This window comes from Zootoca vivipara, chromosome 6 (genome assembly GCF_965207765.1).
Source record: "Zootoca vivipara chromosome 6, rZooViv2.hap1.1, whole genome shotgun sequence".
In the NCBI taxonomy this organism is placed as follows: domain Eukaryota; kingdom Metazoa; phylum Chordata; class Lepidosauria; order Squamata; family Lacertidae; genus Zootoca; species Zootoca vivipara.
Window position 1 is genome coordinate 56,718,409 of NC_142589.1, and position 16,549 is coordinate 56,734,957.

Below are 16,549 nucleotides of genomic sequence, written 5' to 3' on the forward strand. Positions count from 1 at the left end.
GCGTTCTGGCTGGGTCAGCTTCCTGGAGAAGAAGGCACAGGGTCTCCACTCTCTGTTGGCGTCCAGTTGCAACAGAATCGCTCCCAGAGCCTTGTCCGAAGCATCTGTCTCCAGGCGTAGGGGCGCATCCTGCACCACGTGGAACAGGTGCTGGTCTGAAGCGAATACCCTCTTGAGGCTTTCGAACGCTGCTTGCGCCTCTGGTGTCCACCGGAACTTCTGCTTGCCTCTCAGGCAGTCGGTGATAGGAGCCGTGACACGAGAGAAGTTCTTGATGAACTTCCTGTAGAAGTTGGCGAAGCCTAGTAGGCGTTGGGCATCTTTGCGCGTCCTGGGGCTGTGCCAGTCCAGGATGGCCTGCACCTTGTCCTTGTCCATCGCCAGCCCCTTGTCTGACAGCTTGTAGCCCAGGAAGTCCACCTCTTTGGTGTGAAACTTGCACTTCTCCAGCTTCACATACAGGTGGTTGTTCTTCAGGCGCTGCAACACCTCCCTGACATCCTTCACATGCTGCACTGGGTCATTGGAATAGATAAGGATGTCATCTAGGAAGACCAAGCAGTTCTTGAAGAGGAGGGACCCCAGGACGTGGTGCATGAAGGCCTGGAAGCATGCTGAGCCCCCTTGCAACCCGAAGGGCATCACCAGATATTCAAAAGAGCCCAGAGGCGTGAACATCGTGGTTTTCCATTCATCGCCCTCCCGGATCCTGATCAAGTTGTACGCCCCTCTTAGGTCTAGCTTGGTGAAAATCTTGCCCCTGCGTGCCGCTGTCAGGAGATCATCCACTCTGGGCATGGGGAAAGCCACTGGCTCTGTCACTGAATTCAGTCGTCTAAAATCCACCACAAGACGGCGCTGTTGCGTGTCTTTCTTGTCCACCCAGAAGACCGGGCTGCCCCCTGCTGCCTTGCTTTCTCTGATGAACCCCCGCTTGAGGTTCTTGTCGATGAAAGCGCGCAGATCCTCCAGTTCCTGATCTGACATGGCGTACAGCTTGGCTGGGGGTATCGTTGCCCCTGGCACCAGGTTGATCTGGCAGTCAAAAGGCCTGTGTGGGGGTAGGTGGTCGGACTCCGCTTCGCTGAAGACCTCCTGCAGGTCCCAGTACGGCTTGGGTATCGCCTCACCCCCTTTGACATGCATGGTGGCCACCGTGGCTATCGGAGGCCCCTCCCCTGGTTGGTGCTGCATGCAATGTTCCAGACAAAAGTCCGACCCAAACGTGATGCATCTCTGGTGCCAACTTATGGAGGGGTCGTGGCGCGCCAGCCAGCTCATTCCCAAAACGATGGGGGGGTCTGAGATGGTTGTGACGTTGAAAGCCAGTGTCTCTGAGTGCCTTCCCACCGTCATTCTCATGGGGGGGGTTTGATGAGTGATGGCCCCTCCCAGCAACTCTCTGCCATCAATGGTGGCCACGTGCAGGGGAAAGTCCAGCTGCAGAAGCTGGATCTGGTGCTCTTCTGCAAAGTTTCTCGAGAAGAAGTTAGCTGAGGCACCACTGTCAATTAAGGCGAGGACTGTCATGGGATAGCCATTTGGGAGCGTTAGCGTGACTTCTAGAACCACTCCTGCTCTGGGAGGGGTGGGCTGGCTCTGCTCCTCTCTGTGCGGGTGGGCGGGCTGGGGCTGTTGTCTGCTGACTGTGCCTGGCTGCTGCCCCTTGTCTCCTGCAGCCAGGCTGTCTCGTTTCCCTGTTGTGGTGCTGCGTCAGCGGGGGAAGGTACAACCGTTCCCGCCTTTCCTTGCCACTCTCTGCGATGAGGGCAGTCTCTGACGCGATGCCGGGGGGAGTTGCAGAGAAAGCAATTCCCGCCTCTTCCCTCCTTGCGTCTTGGTGCCGCCGGGGTTTGAAAAGCCCGCGCGCGCGCTCCCCCGATCTCCATCGGTTCCGGCTCTGGGCTTGGTCTGGGCGGGTCTGGGGGCGGTCCCTGGGGTGGGGTTTGGTGATGTGGTCTGTCCTGGGAGCGTGGGAACCAAGGTTTTGCTGCGCGCGTCGCTTGTTTGTCATACCATCTGGATTCCTGTCTCACCCCCACCGCTAGCGCCGCTTTGCTTAACTGATCCATAGTCTGCGGTCTAGGACCTCTTGCCAGCTCATCCTTAACGTCTGCGTGCAAACCCAGGTAGAAGGCTGATTTCACTGGCTCACTTTGCAGATCCCACCCCAGTTTGTGCACCAGCATGGTGAATCTCGCCCAGTAGTCCCTAACTGTCGATTTTCCTTGTGTTAAGTTATGAAGCTCCTGTTTAGTGGCCTCCATTTCACTGTCGCTAGCGTACATTATTTTTAAGGCTTCTAGAAATAATTTTGCGTTCTTCATGCAAGGATTTTTTTGCGCGATGAGCGGTCTTACCCATTCCCGGGCGGCCCCCGTCAAATGCTCTATGATAAAGGAGACTCTGTGCGCGTCATCTGGGAATTCTGCTGCATGCAATTCCAGCGCATAATTTATTTCTGTCTCGAATCCTAGGTACTCCCTAGGGTCGCCGCTGAACTTGGTGACTAGGCTCTGTCCCCTTCTCACTTGGACTAGCTGCGGCTGGGGCGCCCCCCCACCTCTAGCGGCTTTCTCCTCTTCCAACTTTTTCTGCAGGTCCAATACCATCACCCTTAGCTGTTTCTCAGTCTCCTCTTTTGTCCTCACCTGGTCCACCAGCTTGTTCAGCTCCTCCTGCGCCCCTCGCGCTTCCTCCTGAGCGGCATGCAATTGCTGCTGTGCGTGCGCTGTGAGGTTCTGCAGCTCCTGCTTCGCTGCTTCGGCCTCCAGCCTCCAATGCTCAGCCTCTTGAGCGCTCATCGCTGCACTCCAAAGTAGCCAAAAAAAAGATTCGGAAGTTGCTGTCAGAGGGCCTGGTATGGCTACTCTAGAGTAACGACTCCAGCATGGTCTTTTAAGGCTTTTATTAAGTGCTGATTATTTACAGTGTTCAGAGCAGTAAAAATGCATCCTTAAGGTGAGGTGTCAGAACTCCCGAATGGCGATTGGCGCGTTTTCTTCCAGCACCACAGCTTTGGCAGACCCAACCTCTTCCCCCTACGTTTGCGTTGCAATTCGGGAGTTGGGGGGATTGGCCTCCCCCCCGTGCGTCCAACTTCCTGTCCCACCTGCGGCCTGGGCTCCACAACCTTGCCTGAGCCTCGGACACCACTTCCTGACTCTCCGCTGGAGGCAGAGCTCTCCTTACTCTCTCCAGCGCTTGGGGATGGGCTGGAACTTAAGATGGGAGGGACTTCCCTGTATCCCTTGTCCCTCACAGGGCCAATGCAGCAATGCAGATGTCCAATTGTTGTAAGGAGGACTGCTGATGTCTTGCAATAAATGTGAAGTGTGTTACGGAAGTCATTCCTTTCAAAAATTATTTTGGAATTGGTTCATGTACAGTTTTCAACCTGTATCTTTCCCTCCCTACACAGGTAAGAGATGCACATGAGCACATAGATTAAAACCACCACACATAACAGATTCCTGATGTGAGCATAGAATCACATCAAGATTCCTTTACGTCTGATGTGTTCCTCAATCTGCATATGCACTCATGCACACCTAAAAAAGAAAAGGAAATATGCACATTGAAAAATATGTCAAACTGAATTCGCACTATGGTCAGAACCAAGCCTGGAAATTGAATACAAAATCACGTAAGATCACTAAATCACTGGTGGTGCCCCAGGCACTTCAGAACTCTAAAACTCTGCCTCCAGGATAAAAGAGAAGATACATTGTAATTAGCACACAGGGGGTTGCTCCATTTTCTTCTTCTTCATTTTTCCAATCTTAAAATCAGTTTGCCAAATTTTCAAATATGTTTGCATGAAATTCTTATTTCCACGTGTATTTCTCCTGATATATGTGGCTTTTCTTGTACTTAATTTTGCCAAGTCTTTGCATATTTGCAAGCAATTTCCCTCTCCTGTAATGCATTTTTTTGGGGGTAAATTGTTTTCTGCTAATATTCAGATTTTGTGAACGCTTTCTCCTCATATACACTAGAGAGCTGCACCACACAGTTTGGTGAAGTGTGAATTTCAAAGCATAGCAGCAAACTGAAGAAGGCACTTCCCTCCCATCCTTACCTGGTAAGAAAGAGAAACTGGGAGAACTTACGTGTGAAATACCAAGGCAATGACATAATCAGGAGAGACAGTCAGCTTCCAGTCACACTCCTTTCCTGGGGGGTAAGGCTCTGGGTAGTTTGGTGACAAGATCACTCCTGAAGGCCCAGTCAGGATCCCACCACAGGGAGCTATAAGAGAAGGCATACATGAGGCCTAACTTTCAGAGCCTCTTTCTCATGTACACATGCAAGGCATCTGTTTCGGGTACTGGAAAAACTTAGGAGCAGTCTAAGGACCTGAGTAGGGACACAGGTGGCACTGTGGTCTAAACCACTGAGCCTCTCGGGCTTGCCGATCAGGAGGTCAGTGGTTCGAATCCCCATGACGGGGTGAGCTCCCATTGTTCGGTCCCAGCTCCTGCCAACATAGCAGTTCGAAAGCATGCAAAAAGTGCAAGTAGATAAATAGGTACCACTCCGGCGGGAAGGTAAATGGCGTTTCCGTGCGCTGCTCTGGTTTCGCCAGAAGCAGCTTAGTCATGCTGGCCACATGACCCGGAAAAACTATCTGCGGACAAACGGCGGCTCCCTCGGCCTGTAAAGCGAAATGAGCGCCGCAACCCCAGAGTCATTCGCGACTGGACTTAACTGTCAGGGGTCCTTTACCTTTACCTTTTTAAGGACCTGAGTATTACCTAGCAACTTTAGGAGTGGCTTCGTCCTCTACAACCCCTGAATCTTCCTAGGTTTGCTGCTAATGACATTTCCCCCTCCAACAACATGCTCCTCTGGATGACTTGAAATAATTTCCAACCAGCCAGGCTCAAAACACAGAAAAAAACAGAGTTCAGTTAAGGTTTTGTGGGGTGAGATGGTCTCGGCAAGAGGGATTTTCATAGGAAGGGTTACGTGGCCCTTCTCCCTGCTGACAGCTCTTTTCCTTATAAGACAGAGATGGGCCCAGCAGATGTTGACAGACGCCAACTCCCATGACAACATCTGGAGGTTCCATGGTCCTGAACCCAGCCACAAGGCATTTCCATGCCTTTTGGAGCTCGTTTACCAAAATAATGTATAGTTTCACCTTTCCAAAACAGTACAAAGCAGTGGTTTATCTGGCTACGATTGGTTGGGTTGGGTATCAAATTATCAAGTCAGCCACTCAAAAAGGAATGAAACCCATAAGCTGCCCTCCAGTGAAAACAGAGAAAGAAAGAAAAGAAACAGAAAACTCCTGACCTTCTTTTAAAATTAGTTTTAGAATGAAAGGATATTAATTATCTTCCCTTGCTTTGGATTATATTTTATAAATACAAATTAAGTACAAGAGGATGACACAGACAGCTAACATTTAATTAGGCCATTAATTGAACATTTATTGCTTCGGTGTACTTGGCATGACAATTTTAATATAGCGTGGACCCGTGTGTGCATGCATTTAACTTTTGGCTGCCTTGGGGTGGGGACGGGGAGGCAGGTTTTGTGGAAAAAAGAGGGGTAACACCGCTCTTCCCTCTTTCACTGTTCCAAAAGTCAGTGAATTTGGGTGGTGTCGAATTCAGCCAAACTGCTCCCACCAATCCCCCCCCCCCGAGAATGCCCCTGAATGATGCCACCTCACAACACAGCATCATACTGGGCCATTCTGGTGAAGAAAATAGTGGTTGGCAGCTGACAAGAGCACTTTTGCTTTTCATCTCTTCCCCCCCCCCAACATTCACTCCCTCCAATCACTGAAATGCTCCCCCTCCCCCAACTACAATCTTCTCTTTGCAACACAAAATTCTGGAAGATGAGAGGGAATTGCAGCTTCAGCACTGCCAGTGTTACTGGGTCCTCTTCCTCCCAACTCATTTGACTTGCCAGTTCAAAGGGGAAAGACCTCTGTGAAAAATCTTTTTTAAAAAATAAAATAAAAATCATACCAAACTGTATCACAAAAGTAAATATAAATATAGATTATCCTCCTCCCCCCACGAACCGTATTTCAAGATTCAGATTATATTTATTTAAACCACAATATATCTACAGGTAGGATTAAGAATATTCTATTTCACATAATAATCTGCTACAATGTACAGAAATAATAATTCATGTATTCATTTATTATTACTAATACTGCACTAGATTGAAAGATCACTTCACTGGCAGCTCTGGCCCTGCTCCACACTAAGTTCTCATGAAGTAGTGAAGCAATCCAGACTGGACTAAACACTTCCTTTTCCTGCTGTTTCTACTGTGACTGTCTCTAGTTGCTGGGGAACTTTAGAGGGAGCCAAGTTGAAGCCTCTACCTATGCAGGTGGGGGGGTCAGGTTGCCAGAAAAACCTGTTCTCAATCTGCACGCAGCTGATCTTGGTATCCCCCTGCAGGGCGTAACCAGGATCACACTGGAAAACGATGGAGTCCCCTGCCTCCTTGCTGTCGCCACTGCGGCTCCCGTTCTGTGGGACGCCCGGGTCATTGCAGGAGGTGGCAGTGGACACTGAAAACAAGAAGAGAAAAAGTGAGTGAACTAAAGCAAGTGTTTCTCATATATTAACCAGTTCTCAATGATTCCACAGTTCAAACCACGGGTGGACTGGAGGGAGGATAGAGGGGTGTGCAAGTGTGTGTGGAAGCAAGGCTACTGTTGATGGGCAAAATTCACATTTGTTGCCCTGCTCTCTTTTGCTTTGGGCGCCATCCAACACTAGCATGCAGCCCTTGATCTGAAAAAGGTTTCCCACCCATGGCTAAGTCAGCTACTGTGGACTGGAGGTGCTCTCTGCAGGCAGCAAAGGGAGAAGGACCATCAGAAAAAGAGCACATGTGATTGTCAGGCAGTATTAATCCTCTGGATTGGCCTGGACCAGCATATACCAGGGACACAGGCTTCTATTCTTGCCTAGTTAACAGAGCAGGGGCTTCCACTCGCCACATCTTTCCCTGGTTCTGTTTCCAGTCTAGTCCAGATGTGGGGGATCCTGAGCTGTGGAGAACATGACTCTCCTTTCAGGTACCTCCACCCATAGCCTGACATTGTTGAACAGCGCATCTCAGACACAGAACGTGTCACTTATGTCATTCAAGGGAAGTTCCTAGAGTGCATACCAGTCTTATATTTATACTAGTGTAATTCAGCCCGTTGAGTAAACGGGCGCTAGAACATCCTGGGGTTCGGAGAAGCGCTTGCACAGCGCTTCTCCGAACCCCAGGACCTGTCCTTGTTGTCGGTGGCAGGGGGACAGGAACGAAGGAGGAGAAAGCAGCCCTTTCTCCTCCTTCCTTCCTCTCCCCCAGCCGCTGATAGGAAGGAGACATCCCGAGGTTCGGAGATGCGCTTGCACAGCGCTTCTCTGAACCCCGGGACCTGTCCTTGCTGGACGCACACACGTGCGCTCTCTCTCTCCCCCCCCCTGCCGTCAATGCTCAGTCCGGCTGGGAGCAGCGGTTGGCGGCCGCAGGAAAATGGTAGGTGGAGGGGGGAGAAAGAGCGTGTGTGTGCACGCATGCAGTCTCTGCATCCAATCCCTGTGTCCATGGGGCACATGCGCAGTAGCGCGGACACAGGGACACAGGGAATCTGGACGCAGAGACACTTGCACTTTATTATATAGGATTGCCTGGCACTTTCCAGACTTGGAAGGATGAGGCTGCAAGATTTTCCTGCATCCTGCTCAATGGAAGAAAAGTGTGGTGCAAGATACACTATGTCCACACTCCTAGTCCAACACTCTAACCTCTCCACCACACTGGCTCCCTTTGTCACCATAGTTAGCGCTCACTATGCTACACCAGCATTCCTACACTTCAGAAGTTCTGCAGAAGTTTGCCTCCTGCTGGTTGAGGACAACAATGCCAGGCCATCTGTGCTACATGGTCCCCTTTGGTGTTCCCATTCCACAACACTGCCTGAAACTTCTTGCCTGTGTGCAGACAGCCTTTCCTCCCAGCCTAGATGATCTCTTTTTGGTTTCTCAGTGGCAATGAAGTACACTCTACACATGCTTAGATGCGCTGTCACTGTTTCAGTGTAGGGCATAAAGCCTGGCATTGACAACAGGTTTTGGTGACTCTGCACATCCTCACGTCAAACTCTGGTGTGCACGTGTGCATGTGAGCTTGCACAGGGACGCATGCTCAAGCACACAATATCACTCGTTTCACAGATGACATCTGCTTCTGCAGCTGGGAAAAAGCTGCAGGGGATGACAAGTTCAAGTGTGCTCCGTGGAGTTCAGCCTGATGTACATTTGCACTCGTTCATGTTTACTTAATAAGCCTGGGCATCTGCTAATCCTACATGGCATTTTGTTACAATCTTATGTCAACCATATGCTCTCAAATAAACTGTACTGCAAAAAGATGCTCCTACTAAGTGATGGAGAGGAATTTTGCCGCCAGCTTTCAGAGGTAGTCATGGGCCTGACCTTTTTATGGAAGGAACTTGGGAAATCTGATGTTATGTTAAGTGAAAACTCACTCTTGTTCTTTCCAGGGCCCAAGGCTTTAAAAACAGACAGAATATCTCTTAATTGGAGGGGGTGCTGAAAGCAGCTAGCAGCCCCTTGAAAAGAGGGACTCCAAAGTACGCTTATTAAAAATAAAACAAAGCAATGGCTTTGGTTGGGGGAACACTGGGGGTCCCCAGGTGCTTCTCAGGGGTTACTCAAATAAGATCATTCAATGCCTTATACAGACTGCTGACGATTTGCTGCAATGCGGAGGAAAAGTTCTGAGGGTTTAGAAAGCATTTATGACACACTTTGGCTGATCTTGGGGCCCAAGAGGCATAGCTGGGGAGCCATGCACCCTTGGGTGTGCACCAAATAAACTCAGAATCCACTCCTGTGCAAATGTGTTTGCTTGGTTTGTAACACATTTTCTCAGGATGGAATTTTCATTGTGGAAATGAGCTTTCAAAACCATCTTAGAGGTTTCTTATTTTTTCATACTAGTTTGCAGTCCTGAAATAACACCACAGCATAGTATATCCAGATTTAGCTTCCTGGTGACATTACTGAGGGCAACTGAAGCCCTTGTGTTGCCCTCACATCAGATGGGAAGAAGGGAACACATTCCCTTTTCTGAAGCAGCTAGGTCAACATCCCCTATCTTGCCATGCTGCTCAAGAGTTGCACCTGGTCAGTTAAAGGATCAGTGTCTTTTTATGCTGATGTTTGATTCTTTGTGTTCAAGGGGGTTATTTGGGGGACACACCTTGGGACATTCCTGATCCTCTGATGGGTCTGAGGTCCATTCTTTGGAGTGTAGTGACAAAGGGATTATGAAGAAGGAGTGCAGAGTATGGTCCAGAAGGACCAATTCAAGGAGGGCTACTAGTGAGCTGCTAGTGCTCAAGATTCTGCACCTAAGGACACCTGGTCTAAATCCCATGACAGGATGAGGAAAGGAGCTTCCATCTGATTCTTGCCCTCCTCACACTCTCAAATTATTAGTACTGTTTATCAGACCTACCCGAAAATTGAATGGCAAAGCCCTGCTTGCTGGTGAAAAAGTCTGTGTTGAACTGGAGGACCACGGAGTTGAAGGTGCTGTGGACGTCGCTGGGCAGAGTGGAGCCGCTGACTTCCTTCAGGAGAATCCCTTTCTCCACAGGGCCGTCCCAGATCCTCAGAACATCATGGAACTCCTCTGTGTGGAAAACCATGAAATGGAGGCTGCCATGCAAGGTGAGAGGTGGAGGAGAGAACAGATACAATAAGGCTATATCTGAGCTATAGACTCGTTGTAAGTTTCAAAACTGTTAACTACCTTGGCTCCCCCAAAGAGCCGTGGGAACTCTAAGGAGATAGGAAAAGCCTGCCGAGTCAAGCCAGTGGCCCATCCAGTATCCTGCTCTCACAGTGGTCAACTCTAGTCTGATGAGAATGCCCCCCCAAACTTGGTTACATATCTCCTCCCGTCCCTTCACTGCACAATTGTCCTCAGGATTCCTAGGTTGTGGGGGAGGAATCGGCATTAAACAAGTTACTAGGGTGGAAAAATAATATGAGATTGCTGGTTAAAAGGAACATGAGGAGGAGCACAGTTCACGGTGACAGGAAATTGGGTATTTGCTACGAACAAAGAGGGATAACTGGACAGCCACAAACAGATTCAATTCAAGATAAGCTCATTGCAGAAAGCAGAAAAGAACAGGGAGAAAAGGAGATGCCTTTTCCAAATGTCTCTGCGCACTTCAAGCCAAGTTTAACTTCCACTTCTGTTTTCTTTATTATTGGCGTTCTTTTCCACCCTGTTAGACGGCGGCCGCAGCGGCACGACGCTTTCAATATTTTAATTCCATCTTCGAGATAATGGGTACTGTGGCAATGCATTATACATGTCAGACAACTGCATGGTTATTAACTGACTGCTTTTTCAGGTGGCCCAAACCTCTCTGACTTTTTATTGAATATGCTTGTTATATTTGTATTTTTGCCAACGTTTGTACTCGAGATGCAACAAAACGTTGAGGAAAAGCTGTGAAGGAAGATGCGAGGCTTTGAAGAAGGTCCCATCACTATTGTTTGGCATTCCTCTGAAACATCTTAAAAGCAAGAACCCTATCCTTCCTCCCGCTGAGGGAACTTACAAGAATATGAATGGCAGGTGGGATGGGATTATGCAGCAGAGCCCACTTGATGAGACCCTCCTCTGAAACCAGATGCACACAGATCTATGGGTGAGGCAAGAGATCCAGGGACTGAAAATTATAGGCTGATTGCTTTGATTAACGTAGGTGTAAAATACTAGCAGTGATTGTGGTTAATAGTAATGTTACAGTAGTATATTGGGATCAGGGTTTTTTATTCAGCATAGACAGGGAGCTGATCATTTTCATCACCCAAAGGGTGCACAGAGCTGCTTAACCCCATTTGAAACCCCTGCTGTTCATTTGTTGAAGCTCCCCCCCCTCCTTCCCCTTTCTGGTCCCAAGGAGGTGACCCCATGGCAAAGCAGCACCACGGAGAGCTCCCAATAGGGCAACTACACCTGTGGAGGGCTGGACGTGAAGTGAGGTCTTTTGAATTTAGGTCTCCAGTAAACTCTAAAAGGGCCATCCCTCTGGCCTGAAGACAAGCACTTCTCCACATGCCCCCACATCTGGTGCACTCCCATGTGCTGTTGGTCTAGCAAAGTGAGAGCAATGTGAGAGACCCTCAGTTCCTCTGGTCCAGGGAAAGGTGCCTGTGAGGGTTTGGGCTCTATGGGCCCTTCCACTGTGGCACCCTGGTTTAGTGTCATGACACACACACCCTGCCCCCACCAGCTAGGTTCTAATATTAGAAGTAAGCCTACCTGTCAACTCTCAGACTAAAAAATCTGGGATCAGCAGCGGCGCGGCACTGGAAGTTGCTTCTACGCATGTCCAGACATGTGTAGAAGTGACTTCCAGTGCTGCCGCTGCCCGATTTCCGGTGCCCAGACATGGGCAGAGTGGCACCAGAAGTCGCTTCTACGCATGTCTGGACATGCATAGAAGTGACTTCCGGTGCCGCTCTGCCCGATTTTTGAAAATCCAGGGGAATTACGGGATATTTCGCCATTTGGGACAACAGCAGGAAACAGCATTAAAAACGGGGGTTTCCCGCACAAAAAAACAGGAGACTTGGCAGGTATGGAAATAAGTGTAGACTGGGGAAAAGTTGCGTGGAAGGGGAGAAACTGCAGAGGAAATGAGGCGAGTGCAGACAAGAAAGGATTCAGCATTCTTTGCTCAAACCTCTTTTTGGTATTTTGAATTCCTGTTTGGGGCACTCAAAGACTTCCTTTTGCCAGTAGCGCCTAGGCCAGAATCACAATTTAGAGTCTGTTCAGCCTCTGGCCTGCAGACACTGCAGTTGGGAACATAGATCTTTCTAGAAGTAATCCTTGCTATGAACTCTGCAGAATATATAAAACTGATTGGTGCCTGGATGGAAGGACTCTTTTCAGAGTAGACGTACCGAAATTAATGACTATGACTTAGGTCTATTAATTTCAGTGGGTTCTCTCTGAATAAAACTTAGTTGAATGCCACCCATCATGATAACCAGTTTTTTTGCGGGGTTGGGAATCTGGTACCTTTTTCTTTTCTTTCCCCAGTCCCTATTACAACAACAGGCACATAGATGAAACTAACCTCAAAAGAATCAATAAGTATGGCATTAACTCTCTGCCTCTATGATTAAAGCTAGCCCACCCGCCACTGATTAATCAACTAGATTTTCTAGAAACAAAATAGTTGATTAATTTACTGATTATGAAGCTTGAGGTCCTATTTTTTAACCTTCTGCCTATGCAAAATAGTAAACATTGCAAAATAAATTATGTAAAGTAAGAGAAATCATGCAAATATTGTCAATTTGCATAATTCACACACATTGCACAACCTAGCCACTCTTGCCAGAGATTTTGGGTTATTTTGGCACAGGCTTTTTCATCTATTTATTTATGTTTAATTGCAGAGCACAAACAGGTCTACACAGGGGCACCTGTTCCCTGCATATAGCATGATGTGATTTAGATGACGAGGGGACATGGGGAGTTGAGTGGGTTGCCCTATCTCACATCATGAGCCTGTTCTAGAGAAGTGGGAATCTAGTCTATTCCAGCTCTAATAAATAAAAGCCATGTTCCTGAATCGAGCTAAAGATCCATCTAGTCCAGCATCCTATTCTCACAGTGGCCAACCAGATGCCCATGGGATGCCCAAAAGCAGCACAACCCTCTCCCTGTTTATGATGCCCAGCAACTGGTATTCAAAGGCATGACACCTCCAACAGGGGAGTAAGAACATAGCCACTGTGGCTGGTAGCCACTGATTGTCTCCTTCTCCTCCATGTATACATCTAATCCTCTTTTAAAGCCACCCTTTGATGGTGGTCATCAATGCCTTTTATGGGAGCAGAATTCGGTGTGAAGAAGCGCTTTTCTTCCATGAACTCACCCTATTGTGCAACCAGCTTCTGCTTCAATAGTCCAGATACAGTTGAGGTTGTGGTCATAGGGTGTTGGGTAGCCTGGAGACAGGATCCTTCCCGAAGGCTCATCTTTGATACTGCCCCCACACTCCGCTGAAAAATACCAACACGCCATTTAGCAAAGGGGTTCCATTGCTGCTCTGCATGCCAGTTGCTTAGTAGTATTTGGCAGCTTTCTCCCCTGTATAACCCTTTGAGTTCAAGAGGCAAGAAATCATAGTAACTGCATATAGTACGCAGGCAAAAATACAAGGGAGGTGATAACAGAGAACAGGGGCGCCAACTATAGGGGGGAGAAGGGGCTTCAGCCCCCTCAATATTTGTGGGTAGAGGGCTGAGCCCCCCATATTGAAGGGGCCACCATCCTCTGCCCCCACTTCATGTGGAGGGTGAAGATCGCCTTCTGTGCATTCCATCCACCACTGGGCAAGCGCTTGCATGCTGGGCGAGGGCGGGACGCACAAAGGGGTGCATGATATTGTGTGCATGATGTCACGTCACCGGGCCCCTGAATGTGTGTGTGTGGGGGGGAGGCAAGTCGGCACCCCACTAGACAAGCATGTAAAAGAGAGATTCCACAAGGTATGTGAATATTTCTAATTCACGAGCATTTTGCCCATCTTCAACCATAGGTCTGTTCCATCCCATTTCCACAAAAATTGGCATTTATAAATTTGCTCTAAGCAACAGGCCAGCCTTCACCAACCTGATGTCCTACAGATGTTTCGGACTACAATTCCCATCCCTTGCTGCGCTGGTTGAAGCTGATGGGAGTTGCAGTTTGAAACATCTAGATGGCATCAGATTTCCAAAGACTTCAGTAGTAACTGTACAGGGGACAATGATAAGGAAGGCAAGCCTCACATTTGCCTTCCTCTCTACTCTTGAGATTGGCAGGTTTTTCAGCATGGGTGGTTCTTGACTTGTCTTGGGTGTCTGGGCATGCTCTGTAGGTGATCCTGCCTGGAATTGATGCTATGATCAAAGAAGGTTCAGTCTTCCCCCCCCCTCCTGATTTATGAAACTGGCCATATGTTCTAATGCAGCCCATTGGGGGAGGGCCATAGCTCATCTGCCTTGCACCCAAAAGGTCCAAGGTTCCATCCCCAGCATATCCAGCATTATTGGTGAGAGACTCCTGCCCAAAACCTTGGCTAGCCTCTACCAGTCAGTGTGGACAATGTTACAATGGGTAGACTAATGGTCTGACTCCACATAAGGCAGCTTCCTATGCTCCTGTCGGAATTGGAGCTACCGTGAAAGTTCATAACCAAAGGTTTGGATAGAGAACAGCATCTTAGTAAGAGGGGCAAAAGGTTTCACAAAAGTCCCCCAAATGCCTACCTCTTTCATGCAAGCTCAGGGTGTCTTCTCCGTGATGCAGCAGCATCCATTTATCCCCCACCCCCTGTCAAACAGGTCTCTCTTTTTTTAGCAACAAGTTATATTCTCACATAGCCTGTCGGCTTCAAACGTTATGAGGCCACTGAAGGCAAATTAAGCTAATTCAAATTCGGAGCGAGGACAACCTTCTAAAGAGAAGGGCTGCAGCTTAGTGGCAGAGCACATGCTTTGCATCTAAAAGTTCTGAGATTCAGTCCTGAGTGTCCCCAGCTAGTGCTGGGGAAGATTCCTGCTTGAAACCCTTGTGAGCTACTGCTAATCATTGTTCACAGTACAGAACTAGATAGGCAAGTGGTCTGATGGCAGAAGGCAGATTTCTACGTAGCCTTTATTTATTTATCTTTTAAAAAACAAAACAAAACCACCCTCTCAAACTATGAATTATCTTTTGTCTTCCATTGAACCAGTTAGGCAAATCTGAAGCACAAGGTGATTGCAGCACTTGTCCCAAGGGAAGGAAGGACTGAGCTAGTCCTTCCTTCCCTTGCATGTCAGATACCATGGTGGATGGAGACTGAAGCTGCACTTTTGTCCAATTTTTAATCTGCTCACCAATACAAAAAATCACTTGAGAAAGTTTATGCAAAAAGTGGCCCTCTGTGGCTCACAATGGAAACCTTCCAAAGGGGGTTGGACTAGATGACCCTTGTGGTTCCTTCCAAAGCTACAGTTCTATGATTCTATGAAGAAACAACCCCCAAACTGTTAACAGCTAGGTCCAATGAACAAGCTAGTGTCCTCTAAACAGATGAAGAAATAAACTTCATTCAAATTCAGCAATGATACTGCTAATCAACACGTACACAAATGAATGGACACTAATTCCTCTCCTGTGTGGCTGGAAACCAAAAGGACAGATTTTCTTATGTGGACAGATGTAGCCAAACTATTAAAACAAGATATTGAAACAAGTGGAGGGCTTGATTTATATCCTCATTGTATACTCAAGGAGACAAACAGCCCCGCTCCTATTGATTGGCTAGTTAACCTGAAGGTTATTGGAAAATGGCTGGTGCAAAACCTGAAATGGAAACAGCAGCAATTAAAGCTACTGCCAGCATTTAAAACTGAACTGGATGAAGCACAAGTGAGTAAATCTTCCGGAACAGCCCTTCCATTGATTGGTTCCCACTATTAGAGCTGGTGCTCAGCTCCTATTGCGCTTGGCTCATTCAGAGCTGATTTCAGACTGAGCATCAGAGCAGCACTCACATCCAGACTTAGAAATGTTGTTCTGCAGTTCAAGCTCCACAAATTCAGCAGAGTGAGCTGAAGAAGGTGCTATCAGGAGGCCCTACTCTGATAACCATGCAAAAACATGTGAACCTGAGAGACCCTGACACTCAGGATGGGCCATCTGTAGAACTATTTTGTACTGGGCAAGTCATTGTTCTAAATGTGGGGCAAATCAGCTTCGTGTCCTCCAGATGTTTTGAAGTACAACTCCAATGGTCAGGGATTCTGAGAGCTGTAGTCTAAAACATCACTGGCTACCCTTGTTCTGAATTCAGCAGCCCTAAATGGCACCAACCACCACTGTCAAAATCACCCAACTCCTCAGATAACGGCCCCACGACAATCATGCTAAAAGGGAAGAGTCATACCTACGCAGATGGGGAGTGGCTGATCCCAGGCTCGCCGCTCCCCAGTCAAGCAAGCCAGCACCCGGCTCCCTCGCAGCGTGTAGCCGGGGTCGCAGTTAAAAGAGACTGAGCTGCCCGCAAAGTGCCCCTCATCGTGGACTTTGTAGCCAAACTGCGGGATGCCGGGGTCCTCACACTTGATCAGCTCAAAACCTCAAAGCAGAAGAGAGAAGAAACTTGTTACTTTGGAGATCTTGCCTGGCCCAATCCATGCCACTGCAACAGCAGAACCTGCTCACAACTTCCACTTCCACTGGCAGATGAGGCCTTGTTGGTGGAACTATCACCAGGGCCCTGCCCAATTGGCACTGACCTGTGACATGGCCTTTTCAGCAGTGGTTCCACATTTGCAGAATGCTCTCCATAGTAAAGAGCATCTCTCTCCATCACTATTTAATTTTAAGAGGAATTTGACAGCATTCCTGTTTACCCAGGGATTTGGTGGGCTCCTTTGGGAGAAAGTGTTAGGTGTAAATTGAATTAATAATA

The 16,549-nt window shown here is 48.2% G+C and overlaps 1 protein-coding gene across 1 annotated transcript in view; it reads right to left on the bottom strand.

Annotated features, from left to right (window-relative positions):
- CSMD2 (CUB and Sushi multiple domains 2) overlaps positions 1–16,549 on the bottom strand; it is a 354,334-nt gene that overhangs the window by 112,564 nt on the left and 225,221 nt on the right. The window contains exons 22-26 of the mRNA XM_088671318.1: positions 16,022–16,213; positions 12,980–13,106; positions 9,523–9,725; positions 6,356–6,547; positions 4,113–4,251 (exon numbers count right to left, since the gene is read on the bottom strand). Of these exons, the coding sequence (XP_088527444.1) occupies positions 4,113–4,251; positions 6,356–6,547; positions 9,523–9,725; positions 12,980–13,106; positions 16,022–16,213 (853 nt within the window). The remainder of the gene's footprint in view (positions 1–4,112; positions 4,252–6,355; positions 6,548–9,522; positions 9,726–12,979; positions 13,107–16,021; positions 16,214–16,549) is intronic.